Raw genomic sequence first — 25,646 nt, 5'->3', positions numbered from 1 at the left:
ACGCAAAAGCTCTGTAAGCCCAAAAAGAGAGAGCCCATTGGCGAATTTCTTATGAACTACTGCCGTTCTGTAAACTATGTACTATGTGACACAGGGTTTTTAAAAATAGACTGAAAATGGCATAATCATAATTAAAAGACCACTTGAAACACTATTACAAAAAAAAAGATGATCATATTTTTCTTTAATGTGTGCCCTTTTTACAACATTTCATTGATTGGTTTAATTTTCTCCAATGAGGTTGTCTTAAAAAAACAACTCTTTTGTGAAGTTTCAGTTAATTAAGTCACCGAGCAGGACAAGTTTAATCCATGATACTACTACCACCATATTTGTAAGTTAAGGGTCCTAAACAAGAAGAAGGTACACTAATCTGATGTTTCCATTGATTTTTCAGAAGAATTACAGAAAAAGTACGTAAAGCTTCTGGGAAACACAACCAAAAACCACAAAAGCACTGAAGAATATTTTTAATTAATCATCAGTATGATCAAGTTTTCATAAAGGATTAATTGCAACATAACAACTTTTTTGCAAACTGCAAAATAACTTTCTCCTAGTTTACCCTTTGGCTTTAAAACCTTCTCCCTGTCCCGACGCTAGTATGAGGATAATAATCTAAAGCTAAACAGGATCTAAAAGATAGATAATTATAGCTTTTATTGTATTAAACACTGTCTTGCATTTGCTGTGGCAATAAAACAAACAAACCAAAAAAACAACAACAGTAAAACTTGTGAACTGAGCAGCTGTGCACTATTACAGCAAGGGTAAAGCTGATATTGCTGAGAGATGCACGTTTCCCTTGACACTCTGCGGTTCATATGGATCAGTCAAGAGTAAAAATATACACTGAACATCATGTATATATATATAGAGAGAGAGATGCCTAAAATGCACTTTAAAATATATAGTTTTCCAGTTTGAAGCATCAGCAATTGTTTTGAGAAACAGGATTTTTATATTAGAAAGGGTTTTCTGAAAAATACATTTTCCTTTTTTATATATATATTTATATATATATTTATTTATGCCAGGTAGATCAGCACCAAAAAGGCTCTTAAAAAGTAAAAAACAATAAAAGATTAAAAAAACTAAAACAAAATATAAGACATAAAAGTGAATGAAACTCATCCTTTTTCTAGATTTTTTGAGTTCTAAAAACGTCCTTTTTAAAAGCAAAACAATGAACAGAGATCATAAAACTCAGCATGACAGTCGTGTCATTTGAGTTTTTTATCACGGGCGCCAAACTCAGCAGTAATACATACATATTTGGAAAAAGAAACCCGTTCACACTGTCTGGTTCTTTTTCATTGGCATGAGAATTCTTATGGTTAGTAGCACATTATATGTTTACAGTATCATGTCATGGTTATATTTATATATGAACTAGTAATGGTAATAATTGAACAAAGTCATAAAAAAATGTCACAAGAAATGTTTAAAATAAAACAGCTGGGTTTTCAGGGGGGTCAGGTGAAGACAGATGTCCCTATAGGTTGCTAAAGAGCTCGTTTTTCTTGGTCCAGTCCATGGGCGGAGCTCTTTTGTTCGAGCGCTTCTGGTGCGCGAGCTCTTTGACCTGCTGCAAGGTGAGGTTGAGAGCTGGAATGGTGTTTGCGATCAAACCCTGTCAGAAAAGAACAGACAAGTTCAGTCTTTTTCAGGAAAATGTACCTTTCTTAAATATGATTTTAAATTTGGTTGTAATCCGAGATGCACCTCAGGAGGAGTGTTTGCAGTCGGGGTTGTGAGGGACGTGTTGGACGAAGCACTTGAAGGAGAGGGGCTGATTGACAACTTTGAATCTCTTTCTGCGTTATTGGTCACTCTGCCGTTCACCTAAAGATAGCAAACACTCATTAGCATCACTTCACAATAAATGCAAACACCAGTTGAAAATGTAGCATCATGGTTTTGATGGTAAAAACTCAATTTTTTTATGCAGTACCAAAATTAATCACACGATGGCAGTGTTGGACTTCAGGTGTTTGGCAAAATAAAATGAGACAAAAATATTTTGTTAATATTGTATATTTATACTATGATAATACGGATAGTTTAAAACTTCATTCTTAAAAATTTTTTAATAGAGTTTTCTTTTTTTTTTAAACCAGTGAAACGGCCCCTAATCCTCTTCTGTACTATAGCATTAAGAGACATATTTTATATTTCCTACTTTGTTGCCAAAGTCTGTATTAAAAGATAATGTAGAAGGAAATCTTAGGGCAATCCAAATGAAGTTAGGTTGGTAAAAATTTTATTTTGTATGTGTGACAACCTATTGTCTATAAATAGCCATATATTTGCATTACATTTATTTTTATTGTGCCATTTTTTTCGACTAAAATGCTTTGGTTTCTCGTTTTAATCATTTATTTGCATAACACCATAAAAAGTCATTTAATTTTTACTCAACACCTTTTTAACTACCAAAGAAATAATAATAAATAAATGCATAGCTAATTGGACAATTTTAATTCATAAGACTAAAGAAAACCTATTATTATTATTCCAAAATTAACATAAAAAGTTATAAAAGAAAAAACAATGTACATATAATGTGTTTGTCCTTTGCTCAGTCTTAAGCCTTTTAAACCTTTTTGTGGTTCAGAGTTTCACCTATGAATAAAGAAAAGCTGGTATTTCCCCTGAGAGACGACTTCTTGCTGACCTCCCTCCTCTCCGCCCCCGCCCTTTCAGCTCATTACACAACAAAACGTGGAACAAGCAACGCCGCAGCATGTACAGTTCAGAGTGACAGAAAGTCCAAATCAGGCTTCACTCTGCTTTTCTGGCCAAAGGCCCAAATCGAAGCTGTTGGTGTAATAACCTTTTACCTCTTCAAGCATGAAACTCTATCAAATGGAAACTCAGAACACACCAAAATGGTTCTGCAGAGACTTGGAGGACAAAGCTTTCTAACATACTGAGAGAATAATGTCAATTTTGTTTTTAAAGAAGTAATTTTTGCACAAAATATGAAGATTATCACAAGATACGTTTATTTTAAATCTGTTTTATCTTTCACATAAACAATATATTTAGGGTTAAAGGCTTCTCTATTTAGTTATTTATGTATTTATGAAGAACAAAATTAATTGTAATAATAGAAAGATAAGCCTTCAGTGCTTTTTGAATAATAATGTGTATAAAATACTAATAATATGATTATTTCCAGCTTCGTTTACTTGCAAAAGTGTTTAAAAAAACAAAAAAGAGGGTCAAACTTGGATTTGTGCCCAGGTATTTTTTTTTATTTTGAAATGTTTTTCATGACAGTATGTGAAAGTTTTTCTTTCTGTAATCTTTAGCTTTGAAGTCCAGACCATTAAGTTCACAAAAACATCCTTTGACATTCATTTCCTGGACGTGAAGAACTTTAACCTTCTCCTCTTTTAAATATTCAGCCATATTTTTCATAAATTCAGTGTCTTCATCTTTTTACATTAACCTTTCGGGCAAGAGTCTCTTTATTTTTGCTCCATCCGCTCCCTTTGAAATACTTTCAAGTCATTTAAAAATTAAAGAAGAACCAGCTGGGTGGAGTTTCTTTTTTTTTTTAACCTCTGTGCCACACAATGAGTACCAGAATGGATTCACAATAACAGGAAAGCCTGTTCTGCACGCCTCCCTGATTAATAACTCACTTGACCAGCCTCTCAGTTCTCTGATGTGTATAAAAAACAAAAAAAAAAGGGGGGGGGGGGGGGGGTTGTTCATATTTTTAAAAGCTGTGTGCAAGCAGAGGAGGACCAAACTACTATTGTCCTTGCTGACAGGAAGGGGAGGCCAGATCATGGAGGAAGGAAGTGGCCTCTGCAGGAGGGTTTTCTTTTGACTAAAAGTCCGATTTTCAAACCAATCATGACCTCGCGTTACCTGTGCGATCTGTCTCACCTTCTCCTCCGTTTGTCCATTAACCACAGGCTCAGGGAGTGGACCTATGGACGAGAAAATGACACAACAGTCACTGATGGACTCCAGGAACGTCCCCCTATTCTCATCTGGCAGCAGCAGAGCACTGAGCTGCTCCCCAAAGCTCACCTTTCATCCTGCCAACACCCACTCTACCTCAGAGCACAGGTATGGGCAGGTCATCTATTATTAATCTAGGGTGAGATGGTGCTCTCCATCCTCCTCCAGTTGTTCAGCTGGACCTTTCAGCTTTCGAGCAGCTTTGTAATTTCATAACACTCCTACGTTACATTTGTTCTCAATTCCTGCTGGTTTTCCTTACTTTAGGAAGAGTCTTCCTAAGAGCTAACATGGCTCCAGCTGCAGGCTGAAGGGAAACCAAACAAGAGGGGCTGCCCGGAAAGCAGGTGTCTGCGAATCGCCTCTCTGGAAGCTGTCCTCCGCACACAGTTATTATTTGTAATCTTGGACTGACGGATGCACATTCATCAAACCTGCAGCGGAACACTAACTGCGGCCTTGTAAACACACCCCGTAATTTACAAGATTAAATCTGCTTGAAATCAGTTTGAAAGATGGCACATTTCATGTCCACGGACACTCCATCAGTGAGAAATAGTCCCTCAAAGGCTGCGAGAGCCAAAGTAGATTAAATATTTGAAAAAGAAACTATCCTTTCTTTTTGTGCACTTTGCTTGTTGCCATGCCGACAGCCTGCACACTTATGTGCTGTGACAGAGGGGCACTCTGACAAACTCAGCCCACAGACAGACACCATGCTGTGCAGGACTGTGCTGTACTGGAGCTCCCCCTGGTGGACGTGGCAGCTACATTCTAACATTTTTGGAATCATGTCATATTATATTGTTGTGTCTGATCTATCCACGAAATGCAAATTCAAAACTGTTTAATGCTGGTGAAAATTTTAAAATTTAAGATTTTAAACTTTACTTTAGAGAAGTCTGATGCTCATTCAGCCTTCTCCAATGTGCTTTTCCCCCCAAAAAGGCTAAGCTTTTTCTGCAGGGAATCCACATCAGCTGAGAAGACAGGAGAAAGCTCTTCGATTTTTGAAAAAGACAGCGAGAAGAGCAGGACAGAAAAGGCAAAAGAGGAGAGAGGAAGGCGGAGCCGAGAAACCGTGCCAGACATTTAATCTGCTGCTATTTACAAGCGAGTGGATGTGCAGAGTCTTTAACAAGTCTGTAAACGCTGACTGACAATGAGCCCAGAGTGAAATTTCAATGGCAGTGATTCACCCAGCTTGTTCCTGAGGCAGCTGAGACGCTCCTCCTGCCTTACAAGGATGAGGGGAAATGACCTTCTCACCGGTTAGGTGCTCTGAGGTGGGCCTCACTTTGCACTTCTTGAAGAAGGCGTCTGCGTCGGGATCCACCACCAGCAGCCGGGTCTCACGACCACCCGCTTTAATGGCAGCAACCACATCTGAATGTGCCTTCCCCTCCACGGACACGCCGTTCACCTGAGGGGGTTAAAAAGAGGGCGTCCGTTTTTACTCCTAGCGTCTCCTCATTGTCTTTCTTTTGTCTTTTGTTCCCACACAGCAGTAGCAGTGCAGACTGTTTAATCGTCGTCAGGACGTCTTTCTCCCTGTTATCAGAGACTCCCCGGCAGGAAATCCTGCCAGTCCACATGCAGATCCACATTATTCCAACAATTTTTAGACATTTTTCTTCATTGAATCTAACGGTGCAATGCTGGAGTGATGCTTACAGAAGCTCTTTAACTCATGTCAGGTGGCTGCCTCAAGGCCCACTGAACCTACTGTGGGTAAAATCTCCATGGGAAAGCATGTGAGAAATGTCTAGAAGGGCGTGTGCATGCACTGAGGTCACAGGGTGGACCTGCACATCTAAGCAGGTCTCCCAGAGGAAGCTGGACAATAGCTGCTTGGCCAGTAACAACAGTAACAATGGCTGTCTGCTGCTCAATAAGCCTCCCACTCCCCCTGTGGGTGGTGTGGCCGTCTGGGGTTCAGTCCTTAGTTTTTAATCCCTCTTCACTTGTAAACTCCAGAAAAATCAAACTTTTCCTTTTGCACGTGTGCCAAGAAGCTAATTCTGCCAGACTGTTACAGTCTGCAGGGATTTGGGACCTCACACAGTTCACAGGAAAAAGGTCTCCTGTTGTTTTTCAGAGTTAACCACTCACCATAATCAATCAAATAAATCAATACTTGTATGGGTTTTTAAAAAATATATTGCAACATTTGTAATTTTCACCATTGGTCTAAATCAAAGGTCTGTAACCTTTCATGCCAGCCAGAGCCGCAAAGTCCCACTTCATTGTACGTAAAATACAATTAACTGTACTTATGTGTCTGTAGCCATAAAGCCAATGTAGCTTTTAAATATTTACAATAATTGAATTATAAAAGTATTTTTCTCTATAAATTACAACTTCTTTACTTTTGACAGCAGCACATACATGATCCTTTCAAAATAAAGTGCCTCCTGTGACAAAGAAGATCCTCCTGCTGCAACACATTCACTTGAATTACCCTTGTGCTATCCTAGGCATTTTAACATTGGGAGTGGGGTCATCTAGACCCCACTAGACAGTGCTCTGAACCTTTTTTCTTCAATGATATGTGATATTCACTGGTGTCCATGGATTACATGAAATCTCCTTCACCTTTATCCAACTTTGTCATGGTAGGGATAACACGTCAATGTAAGGATGGGGTCATCTGGACCCCATAGGAAGCACAAGGGTTAAAAGTGCAAGAAAGTCAAACATGGAATATTTTTTTTATCATTAGGATTTGCTATCAAATGATTTACTTTAGGAATTTGCCTCTGAGCAACAACTAGATACTGTTGTACAACATATATTGGAATTTTTGCTTAACTTAACTAACAGAATTAATATTTATTCAAATAGTTATCTTGTTTTTTTAAGGCAAAGAGCCGGAGCTTCAGGTCTAAAGCCATAGTCTGATTATATTTTTCTCAGATAAACAGAGTTAACAGACTGTCTATATCTGCTAGATTTTGAGTAACTGGAGTTGCCCAATAGTTTGTTATAGTTCATGACCTTCATAACATTTTGTAAAATTTTTGGCATCCAGTTAAACAGGTCAAGCTTGTGCTTCCTCTTCACTATGCGACATAAGGTCTCTATGCAGCGAGCATTGTTTGTTAGGGCCTCACGGCACCCCGGCATTGATTAGGTACCTGCACTATCCTGTCCTGTGGCTGGAGGCCAGCCCTCTCAGCAGGAGAATCTTCATCCACAGCTCTGATGTACTGGCCCGGCCGCGCCCGCTCGCTGTGCAGGTTGAAGCCATATCCGTTCGGGCCCCGCTGGATCACACAGAGACGTGGCCGAGGTTCAGTGCACACCTCCTGGAAGAGGCCACAGGTCAGAGCAGAAGACAAAGACATGTGCATGAGTACGCCACTAGCTCGCAAATACCTCCCCCATGGGTGTTCGCTCAGGGAGAACAAGAGGCACAAAGATTACAGACAGCTCCTGGGAGTCGTTCACCATGAATATGAAGCCGAGGTTGAACATGCAGCTGGCTGCCGCATGCTGATGTGTTGTGCACTGAGCATAATGATTGCAGTGTTGCTGGTGTACAACTTCCAGTGGCTCCAACTGCTCCGAAGGAAGGAAGGAGTTCTTGGAGGCATGTGATTGGAGGTGATTGCTGGGAAGGTCTGTGGAGTATTTGTGGAGCAGTTTGTACTCTAAGGAAGGGACTCTTCCGGTGTGGGCCACAGCCCTGCTCAGCTCAGGAGGAGGACAATGGAAGCTGGGCGTTGACTCCCCAATCGCCTCCACCAGCTCAGTCCCATCCAGCTCTGCTCTGGGACAGCAGGAAGAGTTGGAGCTGTATTGTCCTCCAGAGAAAAAACTCCAGCGTGATCCCAGAACCTCCTTTCCGCTTGATGCATGAGGCAGTTTCTTTATTAAGCCGAGGTGTCTTTGTCATCAAAAAGGGTCAGAGTAGAGGATGAGGTGACATGCAGGAGCTTCAGAGCACCCTGACCAAAGCCAACCTTCCTCCCCATGACATGTAGAAAATTGTGGAAGTTAAGCAACCTTGCCGGTTGAAGCACTGAAAATTAGAAAAGCGTTTTCTCCTCATAAAACTGAGAGTGACAGTCGCTTGAGTAATTGCTCCACAATCAGGAGCTTTTTCCTTTTTCTCCAAAAGTGAACATTTTCTCTGCAGAAAAGACGCACGGGTATTCAAGAAAAAGAGGAATTAGCTGCCTTTAAAAATGATAGTAGCAAAATAATGGTTTATGAAATTGCAAAAACAGGACACCTCGTTCTAAATCTGCTGAAACGTAGGATTTACAACAAACTGCAACAAAAAGAAAGTTACCCATGTCAGGATGCTTTTAACATAACCACCCAAACAAACCATGTTGTTTCTAAAACTTTTCCCATGTGTCTCACAACACAATGAGTTTTTCTCATAAAAATAGCAAAAATAAGAAAGTATAAACAACAAAGCCAGCAGTATTTTCACTTTTTAAACTTGGAAAAATAAGAATCTCTAAAAATGGTCGGAATTTGCAAATATTATACTCTGAAATTTACATTTAAAATAAAGTTTTATTTTGCTGGAGGACACTAAAAGAAAAATCATTTTCTATACATTACATTTATTTCCAGCAATGAAAAAAAAAAACTATTGTTTTTGCTTAAATTGTTTGAAGCGTATTTGCATCAAAAGACGACAAAGTTTGGTTTGTAACATAAAAATGAAAGCATTGTTTTATATTTATGCAAAAAAACAAATATATATATATATATACCCCTTATTCCCCAGTGTGCAAAAACACACTGCTCCTACAAGAAGCACTTGAAAACAATCTCAATAATTCCTCTTTTTTAAATTTTTCAAAGAGTCTGAAAATCTTTCATGTCTTACTCCTATACTCACACTAATCTTTGTTGTATTTCAACTACACTAATTTTAAGCCATGTTTGCACATCCTGGAAGATTTTTCCTCTTAGAGCTACAGCATGTGCTCAGAGATTTTCCCTCATTATGTGACTTGTGTCAAACACTAGTGGCAGATGGAGGAGTGAGCGCCTCCCCACTGCTCAGCTGCTGTGGATGACAGAGGAGGGTTTGTGTCGGGGAGAGGCGCTGAAGAATCTCCATGCGGCTCGGAAATCTGTGGAATCTGCTGATGGCACACAAAGCAGAATCCCAAATGCACAATTTTGCTTTTAGCATCTAAAGGTCGATTGCTCCTATTTGTTATGAAACCACATACAATGTTCTGAGAGGTTCTGGTTTATGTGTCAGGTCGGACACATCTAGAGAACATTCTGACAAATGTGCATACACGGGATCTCCTGAAGCCTTTCATCTGTCCAATCCCAACACTTACAAGGATTGATCTTATGCATGTTCAGTGTTGGACAACTTCTAGAAATATCTGTGTTCTTATCTGTTATCTAGGCAGTTTTCTAAGATCGAAAAATTTGCAAATATACCATGAGCAGAGGGGAAAAAAGATGACATGGTTCAGACATTTACTCAGATTATGCTTAGAGAGAGCTAAGAGAATTCTGAAACTACGTTCACAACACCTTCAGCAACACACGTTTAAATGACAACTTTCAATGAAAAGTCTATGTAACAATTTGTATGCGTGTCTTGAGATTTCACATTCAAAACTATTGTGTTCACGCAAGTTTTTAAGTCCATTTTCTGGCTCCAAATACAAAATACGTGGCCATTGAACTTGCGTTGAAATCAGATTTGATAGTGACATATTGGTAGCATCCTTTTAACCCTTGTGCTATCTTAGATGACCCCACCCTTACTTGGACGTGTTATCCCTACCATGACAAAGGTGGATAAAGGTGGAAAGATTTCATGTAATCCATGGACAGCCTCACACCTGTGAGGATCACAAATCATTGAGGAAAAGAGGTTCAGTGCACTCACTGTCTAGTGGGTCTAGTTGACCCAACTCCCAATGTTAAAGTGCCTAGGATAGCACAAGGGTTAAATTCATGGAAGTGCCAACTGTTTAGAAAAGTGATAATGAAGGAGAAATTAATAATTGCGGCTTGTGCCCAACTGGAATTATATAACACCAAGTATTTCATATATGGGAACTGAGCTGTGAAAGAAAAACCTGGAGATTTGTACTTCTTCAACAATTTACTGCTTACAACTGTAGGTACAGTATCAGGTAGCGACAGTCCAGTGTAAACACTAGGGCTGGGTTGCTAAAATCGATTAATCGGTCTGAATCAATCCAAGCTAAATGGATCAATAAAGGATTTATAAAAGTATAGATCGATCTTTTATACCTCTCCTTTTCCGGTGACCTAGCACATAACAGCAGTAAAGCAAAGTCTGCAAGCTACATGCTACTGTATAATGGAATTTCCCATAGGACTGCTAATGCTAACGCTCGGTCAACCTAAATATACATTGCTGACTAAATAAAAAGCTTTACATACTCACAGGCTTGAATTTTACAAACTCTTTTAAGAAAACTGGCCCACGGACCAGTACCGGTCTGTGTGCCACTGTCGGATTACAGACAGAAAAGAAACACATTCACTAACTTATTTTTGTTTTCCAAATGCACGTTCAAAAACCAGTGATCAGCATGTCAAATGCCCGGTGTGTATGTAGCTTTTTGTATTTCAATAGAACAAAGAAAACATTTGTATTGTTTGTGTGAGGCTCTCAGAGGACTCTTCTCAGGAGTTGGCTCTTCATTCAGCTTCAAAGTCACACACAGAGGTTTTGTTTCCATGAAATTTTACCATAAAACCTCTCTGGAAAACAAATATGAACCTAGGGCGTCCAGTTTCTCACTGTCACACACTCCCTCTAAGGCGAAAAATGAAGCGCAGGAACTGTCAACACATCTTCCCTCAACACGCTTCCCTCTTTGCTTGTTCAGCTTCCTGACATGAAAGCGAAATCAAAAGCACATTCACAGACGCACACACTGCATGCATGGTGATCCAACAAGGAGTTTTAATACTTTTAGAGGCAATGTATAGACGTGAAAGAAAATAAACCAATACGCTGTTTTATTTTCAAATAAAAAAAACGTTTTTGATGTTAAATGGCCTAAAGGAAAGTCTTACTACTTTCAACTCATGGCAAACTGCACAAATATAGGAAGGCTTTGATAACAGATCAGTTTCTACCAGATTAAAGGCAGCTTGCTTAGCTTTAATCTCAGTATCCTTTACCTCTGGGCAGGCAAAGGAACGAGACCCACCCACAAAACCAAGCTACTCTTGCAGAAGAAGAAAGCATCATGAGAATGTTTTAAACAGGTTCCACACCAAACTCAGCTTGATAAAAGCGTTTAGATCAGTGTTACCACCCAGTGACCAGCGGGGTCAAAAAAGCCCAAGCATTATGTCAACAAAAAAAACAGTGCAATTTTTAAAATTCCCTCTGCAAGCATCCTCAACATTTCACCCAGATTCACAGTTTTCTAGGAAACAGCTGCAAGACAGCCTTTTCTATGCACAGAATGCAGATGACCTGGACCCATTTTCATTTACAGATTGTGTTGGAGAGTCACTCACAGCAACAATAACCATCTGCAGCCCCTGGAAATGTTTTGTCTTTATCTGTGTTGTCAAGATGCAGGATTTACAGACCTCCACCCAGACTGATGTGACCCTGTCGAGGATCTGTTTTTGAGTTTCCTCAGGAAGCTGTGATAACCAAGAGATAAGACACCCAGGCAAAGTTTAATATACAAGCTTCTAGAGAAAAAGCAAATACCCAAACCATGTTGTTTTTACCTTTAAACAAATGCATGTTACTCCAGAGTTCTACGTCTAACACAGAAGCATAATAAAAATCAGTGCAGCAAAGATGCATATTTGAAAAGCCAGACAAGCAGAGTATCTGTTGGAAGATCCCCAATAATGTCATTAATCTTGTAATAATGTCCTAAAATTGAAAATAATTGGACGCAAAAAGTTTACCCCAAGAATTATTGTCTTTATTATAAAAATCTAGTAACAGAAGTAGCAAAATGAGAGGCCCCATAGCGTTAAAGCCTCGGCTGGGTCCTTTTCTGTGTGAAGTTTGGGTGTATTCAGTCCAAAAATATGCTTCTGGGATTGATTGGTGATTATAAACGGTCCCTTAAGTGTGTGTTGCTGCTTGTCTCTATGCAGCCCTGTAATGGCCTGGTGATGCTAAATCTGATCTAAAAATAGACCATAATTTTTGAATAGGGAAATAAAACAATGTAAATGTCAATTTATAGTCTAAAACTGGGTCTAATCATTTTCTATACCCGCTCCATCCTAAGCTGGTTTATCCCAACTAACACTGGGCAGAGGTTGGGCTTTAATCAGTTCAGCAGTTCACTGAATGGAAACAAAGGCCAACATCACACTCCTTTAGAGACTAATTAAACCATTAACACCACAGTTTTAGCTCCAGTGTTTACATTTCTTAGAATACCACAAGTCTTCATCCGTTTATGCAATTAATGTAATTCCAGCAGATTCTGAAGCGGAGAAAACCCAGCTTTGTCCTGATATGAAACACTTAACAGTTATGAAGACAGTGCTTACACAGGCGATGTGAATCAACTGCTTGTGTTGCAGAGAAAAGCAGCTATGTGCTGATTTTGTGTTATTTAGGTGTTGCCACCGGCATCTCCAATGTTAAAGAGTTAAACATGTCTAAGAAGCCAAAGTACTCGAAAAAAAACCGACATGCACGTGGAGAACATACACAGAAAGAGCCCAGTGGTGATTTGAACCGTCTTGCTATTAGGTGACGGTGCTTATCACAGTCCAGCTCTGTCTCTGTGTCATCACAGTTAGTGATGAGGGTTTTTTAGCTGAATTTTCATTCCACTGCTGGTTAGATTTTTCTGTCTGGACATTTGCTGTGAAACGTTATTTATGACTAAAGCTGATAAATGATGGAATATTTCAGTCTCATTGTTCACAGAAACAGCCATAATAAGAAATATGTATCAGCTTCTGACTCCGCCAGCTGTCAGCGTTCGACAGCGGACCTGCGAGTGATCCAGTTTCTGGCATGGAAGGAGCAATCTGGATGTGCGCATGAGAAGCCAGAGGCTGCAGCTCTGCCACTCAGCCTGCCAGTTACTTCAAATTTTCCTCATCACTCGGCCAATAAGGGTGTGTAACTGCAGGCCGTAATGAAGGACAGCAAACAGGGAGGATTTTCTGACAGCTCCGGATCCTTAACGGAATATGAGTAATGAGACACATTATTACTTGAGTTCATTTCAAGAAAATTATGAAGGTAAAAGACAAGTGTGGTGTAACTCCACATGGATTGGCTGCTCTGAAACAGCTGCTTTCGGCTGCTGATGACATGTGATGCCTGTCACACTCAGCTGAGCTCTGAAGGCAAATATGTCCTCTGCAGCAGTCACTCTTGCCTTGTTCAAATATTCAATGAGGCTTTAATGAGGTTTGGCTTCCTCAGCAAAAATGTCTACAAAAAAGAAAAAGAGCCTCCAGTGACACAGTCATCCGGGTAATTTGTTATTTTTGGTAAAGAAAGCCATTGTCGAGTCATAATCAATGTAATTCTGGATGCTTTTAACCACAGGATGAGGTTTGTTCCATTAAGTGGTTGGAGTGCACCACTTTCTCAAGCAGAAGGGGGTATTTGGTTTCAAACTGGACTACTGAACCAGCTGCGAGGCAAGAAGGAGGGGGGGGGGACAAAGCACCCCACTGTGGCCCTTTCCATTTGAGGATGGGACAAAACAGCCCCAACAAAAGACACCAAAGAAAAGTTCTGCTAGAAGTTTCTATTACAATAGGCTCTTTAGAGAGACAGCCTGCTGATAGAGAAGCAGTGTCAATCATCTCAGAGGTGATCCTGACGCTGATAAGAACCAATGGAGCTGCTGCTAAAGAATGAAAGCCATTACTGCAGAGTTACTTTGACTTTTTTCACACTGATGGTTGCATAAGATCAGGCAGTCATTGGCTGCAGGTTTAGTCTTTTCATAACTCAGAAAGCCAAACGTTTTTATCTCCTTAACCAGCCTTCCTGTACTTGACCCTCCCCTCCTGAGTCCGACCAACACAAGTTCCTGTCGAACCTCCATTCACTGCTAATGTGGAGAATCAGGACCAGAATGAAGGAACACAGTAAAAGAACTCAATTTAAAGCACTGTAACAACAAAAACAGGTACTGATTTACAATAGGACTAAATGTTTAACTGGTTTTTATAACATGAAGATTTCTTGTAGAACTAAACAGAAATATTCATCCAGCGATCCATTTTCTTTACCCCATATATCCCTGGCTACCGTAGGGCGAAGGCTGGGTACACCCTGGACAGGACACCCTCTGTCTGTTACAGGGCTTAACAGGGATAAAAAACAAAAAACAATTTTAAGTCTCCCCTGTTTTATGTGATGACTTTTCTGCTCTGCTCCTCCAATGGGGTTTCAGGACTTTCCTCTACATAGTTTGAGAATTGAGTTAGCCTGTGGGATTTAACATTCTGTAATTTATGACTAATAACTAAAAATTCAATCTGCTGATCTAGTTGAATAAGCGAAAGCTTGTCACATAAAACCTGACTTTATTCCAATTATTTAAAAAATATTCTTCTGTGGAGTCCTGAATTAAATAGGACATTGCTAAATACAACTTGGATTGAGACAAGGTAGGTTTATTTTACTATAACGACCAAGTGCCATCACAGTGGACAACACACATGCAATGACAGCAAAAAATGATCAAGCAGTCCAATGTGTGGAAACACTTTGAATCCTGCAAAGCCATGTGACCATAAAGTGTGGTAGAATGTTCTGTTCCACTTGTATTATATTTCGTATATGTGAAAAAACAACATTGGGCTGAATTTCAGGAAACTAAAATATGAATGGCTTTGCCATTAATTATTTTTTTACTTGTTTGTTTGTTCACTTATTTCATTTGCACTTGATTACCGGTATCTTGCAAGAAATACAAGGAATCTGGAAAACTTCTCTTGCACTGTTCAATACCCAGGTATTTAACTCTGAGTCACACTGGTTAAATCTTTGGCTAAAAATGTCACTGATTGATTTTAGATCAGTGAATTTGATGGTTTAAAATGAACCAATATCGACTATCATCACGAATCGTATCATCGACCATAAATTATGCTATGAATCAAACCATTAAAAAGAATTGTTACACCCATAGGCAACATGTATCTCAGTTTTGAATTTAATTTACGAGTGTTAAAAGAGACAAAGACGTCTGATGTGTCTCAAAGATCTCGTTATGTTTGTAACTTAATAGCTCTGTTTTGGTGTTAAGCGCAACCTCTCCCCCCATATCACCTACCTACTGGGGTGGTGCTGAACACACTGACCACATCACAGCACACCCGCTACCCTGTTTTTGTGACCTCAGTCGAGTATGTGATGCCTATAGTCCCCATCTACTAAAGGTTTGTAAGCTAAAAATGCATGTACAAACTAGATAGAGGGGTAAAAACAATACTTACAGGACTGCCCCTGCTAAACGGGCTAAAAATGTGGTTCCATCTATTTTGAATGATTCTTTTTGATGTATATGCATTCATTTAGTACTAGCAATACAGTTTGTCAAATGTGAAGCCACATTGCAGTTGTTTTTTGAGACAATACTTTATAAATCTGCTGGCTAGAGGCAGCACAAAAAGAAAGAAGACGTTTACACCCAAACAATAGCATGTGGTTAATAAACTATGAAAAACAGGATTAGATCTCAAAACCATCAGATGAGAGAATTATTTTTAAACAGTTCTTTTTTTTACCATTATTATTAAGGATCAAGTGTTTGGTTTTGCTCATGCTTATAGTTATGTTTAAATCAGAGAAGACATTTTCTTCTTATGACAGCTACACAGTTCTAACAAAATAACGGAAGCTTTTCTCTCATTTTCTCCCTCAAGTCATTTTTTACTTTTCAATTTTAAAGTTAAAGTATCTGAGGCCGCTAATCTTCATTATACTACCTTAATCTGAACCTACATGATTGTCTTTATGTATCTATTTAACTGTTGGTAGGCTAAAGCCACACTGACGTACCTTTAGTTTTAGTTATTTTTAGAACTCCAGATTTCTATTCTATCTTCATTCCTTTAATACATTCCAGTGGTAGTCTGGACCCAAGCATCAACAATAGAATGTTCAGGGGGCTTCCTGTTTCAACTGGAAGTTGGACTGGTGCAGGAGGGAGTCTCATTCAGGGTAAAGCGAGAGTCATTTCCCCGTCCACCCCCCTCATTGTCTTTTAGGGGTCGATGAAACTTTCTCAGAGGGAAGTGGGGACATGGAATGCAGCATTGTAGCGTCCGTCCAGCCTCCCACAGGAGCCGGCCACCAGCAAAGGGTTCAGGTTCCACCCCTGACCTCGGCCGTGCGGACAGCAACGTCGTTGTTGGCCCTTGTGTGACAAAAAGTTTCAGCCGGAGAGAAAGCTCTGTGAATTGTGGCGATGAGGTATCATGATACACTCTTGCCATCGATTATTTATCACTTCCGTGATCAGAACAACGGAGAACTATTGTCCAGCAATGCAAATGACAAACTTCCAGGCTGTTTGCTGACATTTAAAACTTAGTGTGTTGGTACAAAAAAAGCTAATGCCGCGTTGCCTAAGGGTTAAAAACACAGAGTGACAGCATCCCCTGTTGAAAGCCAGATTCAGAGCTTTTCCTCGCTTCCTCCTTTCCGCGTTTTCCGTCATATGTCTGCTTATGATTAACCCTTGTGCTATCCTAGGTACTTTAACATTGGGAGTTGGGTCATCTAGACCCACTAGACAGTGCGCTGAACCTTTTTTCTTCAATGATTTGTGATCTTCACTGGTGTCCATGGATTACATGAAACCTTTCCACCTTTATCCACCTTTGTCATGGTAGGGAGAACACGACAATGTAAGGGTGGGGTCATCTAAGATAGCACAAGGGTTAAAAAAAAAGCAAAAATATAAAACAATATTTAAAAACCTCTAATTGTATAATGCTTCAAATGTTTGGTGATCCGTGTTATTGTAATATTTTCTATGTTTGTTTTTGCTAATATTTCTTCCTTACTAATAATAAAAATAAATAAAACTATGCACAGCTGTATAAGCTGAAGGGATGCCACGATTCAGTTTTCCAATGATTTGGTTCAAACCTCAGTTTTTGGTTTTGTTCGGGTTCAGTATATGATTTGTATTGCAAAATGTATATATTTTTTCAATTAAGAAAGATCCTTTTTTGTAATTTGCTAATAAGCATGAAGAAAAACATTCAAATGGATTATACTAAGCCAGGTGTAATGTAATAAAACAATAAATAATAAATCCCTCTTATATTCAGCACATCCCATGTTTGACACTCTCAACATAAACATACCAGTAGGGACGTAACAATTCACTTTCCCCACAATTCGGATCAATGATGTAACATAGGGTTTGATTTTAAACAGTATTGTGGCGTCGCTACGTTCTACTGATGTAGATTTGTTTTCAGCATTTTGCTACATCAGCATTTTAGTGTCAAACATCTTGAAAACCCCACTTTTATCACGTCACTTACTTTAGGGCAAAGGAAATGCTGATATTTGTGTACTTAGGGGCAGCAGAAACCGCAAAACAAATCAGCAAATTAGTCTGATGCCACCAAGGTTTATAAATCATTAATTTGAAGTCTGTTAGAAATGCTAACTTCTGCTCTCCAAAAGCAGATTTAGCAGTGCACTCCTTTTTTAAATCTGGATTCTGATCCACTTTTTATAATGCTGCAGTCATTATAAACCAAATCTGGGAAGGTAGAAGGATTTACCTTCTATTTTATGGCTTCACAAAAACACAAAAGTTGAAATCGTCATATATTTCCCTCAACAACTACTAATAATGTTTACAAGTAAATTTACATTTGTAAGAATTATTTTCAATTTGTAATTAATTGGACGCACAATTGAGTAAAAAATTTAGCCTTCACAAACTTCATTTAAAAACAAAACATATACAGTTGTAAAAGGGTTCTGTGGGTTTGTTTGGTTTTTGTGGATATGGTCATGTTCTGAGTTGCCCTCAGTCACACCGTTTCCCGGTCCATCATGATCCACAGCTCTCGTCATTTTAGTTCCTTCCCCTCAACCTATTCAGGTGTCAGGTTTTCAGTTCATCCTTGTCGAGTCATCTGCTCTGTTGTGTCACCTTTTTGTTGCTCCATGGGTATTGTCTTTTCCAGTTTATTAAATGTTTTAATTTAATAACTTAAATTAAGTTTAAAGCAATTTCTTGTACCATTAAATTATATTTTGATTAATTCATGAAAGTTAATAGATGTGCACTGTTATCCAAAACTGGATTTGGGCTGAAAATCAAAAAAATACCTATTTTAGTCAATTATATTACAACACTGATGGAATTATCATCACATGAACTGTAAGGTTGTTCCACATTCATTTGATGAAATTCTAAGCAGTTTTAGTACCAGAGTCTCATTGTTTGATATGTACAGGTGGTCTCCAAACATTCAAACTTCCAGAAAACATTTTGCTTACTTTCTGTCACAACCTTCCTGCATCCCAGAGACAGTCTGTTTTTTGCACAACTTTTTTCTAAACTTATGTAAAAGATCAGCAGAGAAGTAAACACTTCGAGAGGAAAAAGGTGCACCATAAGGTCCAATTTGAGGCATTTCTCAAAAGTTTTTGCACATGCATTCAACTTGAATTACCAATTACATAAGGTTAGGGACAGATTTGCGGCATAGTCTAAATGACAGCCAAGAAAGTACTTCACCTGTAAATCTATCAGCAGCTATCAGGCTGTGCAGCTTAGCCTGGTGGATTATTGAGTTATGGCAGAAGTGACAGCTGCCACTTTACATCGTGCTTTAGATGTACCAAGAGGTTACCAAAACTATTAAAACCCGAAATGAAAGCACCCTTACACGCTCCCACATTACATAACTGAGTCTGTATGTCGAGGAGGAAGTATGGTCAGGCTCCACTAAGGTGATGGATGGAATAAGAGCCACTTTCCTCTTGGGAAAAAAACGGCCGTCACAGAGTTTTAAGTTCAAGCATCTCTGGAACAATTTTTTTCCCCCACAAACTTTAAATGAATAAATCAGGTAGATGTGCCAATTTGAGCAAAAAGTTTTAAAATGAGTCCAACAATTTTTGTTTATCCGGTCATTTCCTAAACTTCTTGATTAACCCTTGTGCTATCCAAGGCACTTCAAGATTGGAAGTGGGGTCATCTAGACCCAACAAGACAGTGCGCTAAACCTTTTTTCTTCAATGATTTTTCAATCCCCTTCACCTTTATCCACCTTTGTCATAGTAGGGAGAACACGTCAATGTAAGGATCGGGTCATCTGGACCCCATAGGATAGCACAAGGGTTATAGCTAACATGAACGAATCAAATGTTGCATTTTTCCAGTTCATTCCAGTTTGTTGCATTTAATAGTTTTCCATGTAAAAACTGCTCCCTAAATGTAAAAAAATCAAATAAAAAAGATAATAAGCCATTGACTAGAGACCCAGCTCTGCCCTTGATCAGCCGACTTTGATGCATGGCTTTCAGACAGACTCACCTGCAACATAAGAACTTTCAAGCACAACCACACCAATGCATGCACCTTGATAAATGTGCCACACAAAGCAAATACAAAAAGTGAAAAAGCAAACGTCAAGCTGGCTGGCATGAATCATAAAGTCTGTAAAACACAATGACGAGGACTTCGTCCACAAACATTCAGCAAAGCATCAGCAGGTCACACTGTTTACTTAAAACCACAACAGAAAAGCTGTTGCTAAAACAACCTGCTGTTTGTTAGCTTTCCATTACAGCTCATAAAACCTGAAATGGGGGGAAAAGAGATCGTCCACCGGTGAACCCGTGGTTTCTGTCAGGAAAGCTGGGATCCAAAGGAAACGGGAGAATCCTCTGCCGGCAACAATGACAGGAAACAAGGCCAGAACATGGTAACTCAAACACTGACTGTAGGTGTGTCCATTTCTGCTGCGACTTCAATGAGCACTTCAAGCTGACGCCTGTTCACAGATATCCTTCATGACGAACTAATAATAAAGATCTTACATCATACTAAATTGATTTGACTAATTACCTAAACACCCTATTAAACTAGAAAATAGAAAAAGATGAATGAAGAGTGCAGAAAGTTGAATTTCAAAAACAATACACAACTTAAAGGGCCACAATAGTGTTGAGACTATAAATATACAACACATGCTTCCAATAAGAAGCTTAAAAATGACATTCTAAAGAGAAAACATTTGTTTAAATTTCCTGTTATTTAAGGGGGAAAAATATGCTTGAGTTGAGAGGTAATACATGGCTGCAAGATCTTTCAGAAGTGTCAGATTAAAGGAGAGGAGATACAAACACATCAATTTAAAGTTGACTTCATGACGCACTTATGGGCTCCTCAGTGTGTGGCGAAAGGTTTATAGTCACACATGGCTGAATGTTACAACTCCAGTCCCCACAGACAGAAACACACACTGGTTTTCCTGCAATCTCATCTAGACACAGTCAATTGGATCCGACACTCGCCCTCTTCCTCTCCTGTAATTAGTCCTCAAAAGGCTGACATAAGCAGCCAGTGGTGAAGAAGCGAGAATCCAAAAAAACAAACAGGAAAAAAAAACCATCCCCACTGGCTCTTAGTACAAACAGAATAAGAGACACTTTTTTGCAAAGAAAACAACAACACAACTCTTTAAACACAACAAATCATTTGGTTGATTTTTGTTTTCTCCTAGGGCTGCAGTTAATTAAAGTAAATGTTTACCAGAATCTGATGAGCAAGTCAGCAAAGCAAACCACCAAAAACCCAGCAGGATTCCACTTTCTGCTATGGGACAATGTTGCTACAAAAAACAACAAGAGTTCACCATCAGGTTTGGAAGAGGGCACAACATAAACAGAAAACAACAATTCCTCCTTAAGTTATTATAGAAAAGAATAATCATGACTTTTGAGAAAAATATTATGCAATAACATTTTACGCACACAATTTAGGGGTGTACCGACTAATCAACTGAATTGAAAAATCCGTTTATACTCCTACAACCCAACCACATTGATCTGTCTGAGGAAAGTTGTTATTTGAATCGACCTACAATATACCAATAAAAAAACGTTTCAAAATTAAACAAATCTATTATAGTCAATCTTTGAAAATACCATTTGGACTAAATGTGGCCACAGCCATAACAGCTTTCCATCACCGCCTTGAAGTAACAATATTTTGAAGTAGCACGTTTCTTCTGGAAGTCCTTTTTCTCAGAAAAAAATAAGCTAAGAAGGCCACAGAGGGATGTGCAGTGGAGTTGGTTTGTAGTGACACGTAAAAGAAAAAAAAATCGCAATGCAACTGCCTCATTGGTCAAGTCTCCCCCAATATCTTTAGCTGTGAAAAAACTCATTTTTCTTAAGTAAATACCTATACAAGAAGCGGTGGACACCCTTTACTACAGAAAAAAATGAAAGAAGGAAAAAAAAAAGCTGCAGATCTTTTGGTTCTGCACTTACAGATGAGAGCTCTTGAAAAAAAACCTTAGAGGAAGTTCAATTTTCAACGAATTTCATTTTTAAATCAGGAAGTGTCTAAACTGGCCAGGAGTCTGCTGAAAAAACCAAAGGAAATCTATGTGTGTTCAATTTGCAACAAAGAATGTATGCACAATTAAAATAAATAGTTATTTTTAGAGGGTTATAAAACTTCTTTAGAGCAAAGATAAATATTAAAAAGCTTTATAGTTATGTGTGGCAAGAGCAGTCATTTTTTTAATTAATTAATTTCTTAATTAGCAGTTAGCAGTCTGGTATTAATTAGATGAGCTTACTTTTTTTTTTACATTGAACAAACTGTAAAGGAGTCATTAATTAAATTCAAGGGAGCAGCTGGATAGCTTAGTTGTTATCAGCAGGTTAAGTGCAGAACTGGCACATGGGAAATCCGGATTCGATTCCCAGGGGGTGCGATGAGCCTCATCCAGTGGCGGTCCCTGGAGAAGCGCTACTGTCTAACTATGTAGCCATGAGGGGGACAAGCTTGGATCCAGCTGTAGCGGTCCCCAGCCGGCATACAATACAGAGTTGCGTCAGGAGGGGCATTCAGCACAAAAATCTTTGCCAAACCACCTGTGTGGATGAGTGAAAGCAGGTTCACTGTGGCAGGATGGGATATTCCGAAAGGTGAACAACTTGTTGCCTATCTGTTTATGGGATTGTGGCCCTAATTGCAACACAACAGCAGAGCAAAAACTGTGCAACGTGTTGAAAGAAGCCACACCCCTGTGTTAATGTTAAGTGTTTGTTCTCCGCTGTGAGTTAGCCTGTTATTCTTCCCTCTGTGAATATTTTGACCTTAAACATTTCTCATCCATTTTCACACCTCCATTGCTCTTTCTCACTTTCGCCTACCTTCATCCTCACAGGCACTCCATGAAAGCCTCCACTCTATCAGCGTAACCATGGCAACCTGAAGCGGGGGGGGGGGGGGGGTCCTCAGCTTCCGGAAAGGGCGTGCCTCTTTTGTGCTGCTTCAAAGGTGTAGCCAGACGTCAGTGTGCCTGCTAAGCCATAGCCAATTGTGTCCTTAAAGGCTGAGTGTGTCTGAGAATGTGAGTTTGGGGAGAGTTGTGTGTTTGTGTGTCATTGACTGGGAAACAGGGCTGAGGCACAGGAATGCTGAACAGGATGTAGGAAGAAAATTCCAGAAACAGTGAAGTCAGTGCAAAAAAAGAAAAAGAAAAACACCCTGAGGTATCTTAGGCAGCAACAAGGAGGTTTCCCAGGAGTCCAATTTTCACTTGCTTGTGCTTCTTCATCTCTAAGTTACTTCTTCAGCTGGGAATCTTTGTTTAAGAAAAATATTACACCTGGGAATCACTGCTTCAGATTCACACAGGATCTTTTATGGATAATTGTCAAAAATTCCAAATCCGACTGATGGAAATGACTTTGTAAGTCTGCAGTTATCCAGCTCCACGTAACTTCCCTCTGGATTGCGTGCCAGAGTAAAGTGAACGGCTGCAGCTCCATTAAGCCATCTGCATAGAGTATTGAGAGTAAACACAGGAACAATCTCTGTATATTCCTAGAACAAACAGCAAAACCCAGCAATGCTCGCGCGCTGAGCAAGCGTGGGCTGCTGCTATTTTCATAGGAGAAGGGGGAAAAAAAATCTCTTAAATACCAGCAACATGATTCCAAACAGACTCGCTCGCACTGGAAATGCCAAAGCTGTCATTACGTGGTTGTTGTAAAAAAAAAAAAGGGGTGTCAAGAGTCAAGTTTTGAACTTTAGGGAGATTTCTTTGACTTAAAAGCTCTGTATATTCTCTATACCTGCATGTTTCATGCCTAGAGGTCATTTGACCTAAATGACCTCAAAATGTGTACAAACGTCTAAATTTCTCATCTAATTTTTCACTTTTGTGGCCCAAACCAATTTCAAATCAAATCAAAGTGACCTGGCACATCCTTTATTCTGTTGTTTTTTCATGTTGGCTGCGCTTGAGGACAAGTGGACTCAGACAGAAACAGCCAGAGGGGTAAACATCCGACGCCACGCCGAGGGGGGGCACAGATGTTTCAGAATGGAGAGACCATCGTCTCCTTAATTGCTTCAAATGGATCCACACACACTCATTAAACGTGATGGGAGGAAAGGAGAGAACACTGCCAGGAGGAGCTGATGAAGGGTGGAAATGTACCCATAATGCTTAACAGGCACACAACACAAAAAGGGGGGATAAATCACTTAGTGGGGTCCATTAAAAAAAAAGAGAACTATAAACTATTTCCCGCTGTATGTTGTGTTCTTCTGCAAGTACGGTCGCCTGCTTGCACCAAACTTTACATCTGTTTGCTGCTGAGTTACTCAGGTGATTGCCCTTTGACCCCACAGGAGCCAGCAATTTGATGGGAGGGAGGCGGGACAGAGGGGTCCCTGTTTTCGGGTCTGGTTTTTCACCCACGGGTCAGCAAATGTCCAGCCAGCTAACCCAGCCCACCGCCTGGTTCTGGACACACAGTCTCACTGTGCCCCCCCCCCCCCATGTGTTTTTGAGGTTTCCCAGCTCCATCTGATTCAAACTAAAGTGGCTGGGGGCAGCTAGGGAGTCAGGTGTGGTGAGATGAGGCCACTGGGACTCACCTTCTCTGAGCTGATGCTCAGCTTCTCCTCCACCCCGTTGCTCCTCGGGACTGGTGTGAGCTCCCTGGGCGACTCCTCTTGCTCCACCACCTCCTCAGCCTCCGCCTCCTGCTTTACCACCTCCTCCTCCGTCCCATCCACATCCTCATGCGCCTCCACCATCACCAACAACTCCGTCTCCTTCACCATCACCAACTCCGTCTCCTCCACCATCACCACCCCCGTCTCGTCCGCTATTACCACCCCCTCCTCCTCCACCACCTCCACCTCCACCTCATCCTCCTCGAAGGGCACCGGGACTCCGTCGGACACGTACTCCTTCAGGCATTTTAAGTTGTGTTTCTTCAACAGCTGCTCCGTGTCTGGGTCCACTACGATCAGCTCCAGCGGCCCCGCCGTGGCGCGGATCCGGGACACGACCTGCTGATGACTCTCGCTCTCCACGTCCTCCCCGTTCACGAACACCAGTCTGTCCCCGGCGCGCAGCCCCGACGACTCCGCGGGGCTGTCGGGCTCCACCAACCGGATGAACTGCCCCGTCTTGCCCTTCTCCCCGTGGAGGTGGAAGCCGTAGCCGTTGTCCCCCTTGTGCAGCGTGCAGAGGCGGGGGCGCAGGTACTGGCTTTTGCTGGGCATGGTCAGTGGTGGTCGGCTTCACGACCTGTTGCTCGCTGGAAAGAGACTGGATGAGGAGGTGAGCACGCACGGAGCTGGCAGCTCTTCTGAGGAGTCCCACTGCTTCCACGCAATCCTCGGTGGGGGGCCCCTGTCTGCTGTGGGGGTCCTGACCCGGGGTCCGAGCGGAGGAGTGACTGAGCTGGACCGTCAGTGCGCGTGAGCGCTTATCTGAACGAGGGAGGTGCGTTCACGGAACAACCCTGCTTTATGCAAAACAGCAACCAATGGATGCGTAAAACACAAGTGAGCAACACAGTGCGGGATTATTTTAAACACTTTCATATTTTTATCATCCAATCACATGCCTTCCAAAGAGTCATTTTGTTTATTATGAATTGAAAATAACACGATTTCCTGAAAAATGATCAGAACAACAAAAGTTAACTGATATGCTTGAAAAGAACGGTAACTGGTTGCAGCATTTACGCGTTTAGTAAACATAATTTCTGCAGATATCTTCCATTTTTGTGACTGCAAATCAAAATTCCATGGGAAACTAACTGCAAACTTTACTCTGCTAATCTCGCAGATCTTCAGTCAATAAAAAATATAGAATAAAAAACAAGCAGTCATTGACTCGTGGATCTTTTCTTTTCTTTGTGGCATTTTTTTTGATTTATAGAAGAAAACTTTCTTTCAGGCAACTGCTTTCAGTGGTGACTGCAACACTTTTGGTTTGGTTGGCTTTCACACAAAGAACTTTCTGAAACAAACCAAAGACTGGAATGAAACAGTTAGTCCTCTTAATGACGCACTTCGATTTTTAAAAAGTGTTTTTGGTGTTTTTAAAACGTTCTTGTAGCATTTTTCTCATGGTGGAGGACATATATAAATAAAAATAACTGCATTTCTGATTATTTCTGTATCCTGTATCGGTGT

General features: G+C 40.3%; 1 protein-coding gene and 1 long non-coding RNA gene across 2 annotated transcripts; one reads left to right on the top strand and one right to left on the bottom strand.

Moving 5' to 3' along the window:
- Positions 1-455: 455 nt before the first annotated feature.
- On the bottom strand, positions 456-25,323 carry nherf1b (NHERF family PDZ scaffold protein 1b). Its single transcript, XM_023957675.2, has 6 exons — positions 24,090-25,323; positions 7,119-7,289; positions 5,251-5,404; positions 3,904-3,947; positions 1,726-1,845; positions 456-1,633 (listed from the first exon to the last, which is right to left on the bottom strand). Exons 1-6 carry the CDS (start codon positions 24,723-24,725, stop codon positions 1,496-1,498), a joined length of 1,263 nt encoding a protein of 420 aa, XP_023813443.2. The 5' UTR covers positions 24,726-25,323; the 3' UTR covers positions 456-1,495.
- Positions 3,951-4,487, top strand: LOC105354588 (uncharacterized). The gene is made up of 2 exons (XR_002873700.2): positions 3,951-4,089; positions 4,249-4,487. It is a non-coding gene; the product is annotated as an uncharacterized LOC105354588 (long non-coding RNA).
- Positions 25,324-25,646: the final 323 nt, after the last annotated feature.

Source organism: Oryzias latipes, chromosome 8 (assembly GCF_053564925.1).
Source record: "Oryzias latipes strain Hd-rR chromosome 8, Olatipes_Hd-rR_3.1".
Lineage (NCBI taxonomy): Eukaryota > Metazoa > Chordata > Actinopteri > Beloniformes > Adrianichthyidae > Oryzias > Oryzias latipes.
Note: the sequence above shows the minus strand (reverse complement) of the source record. Positions and strands in the feature narration are given on the sequence as shown.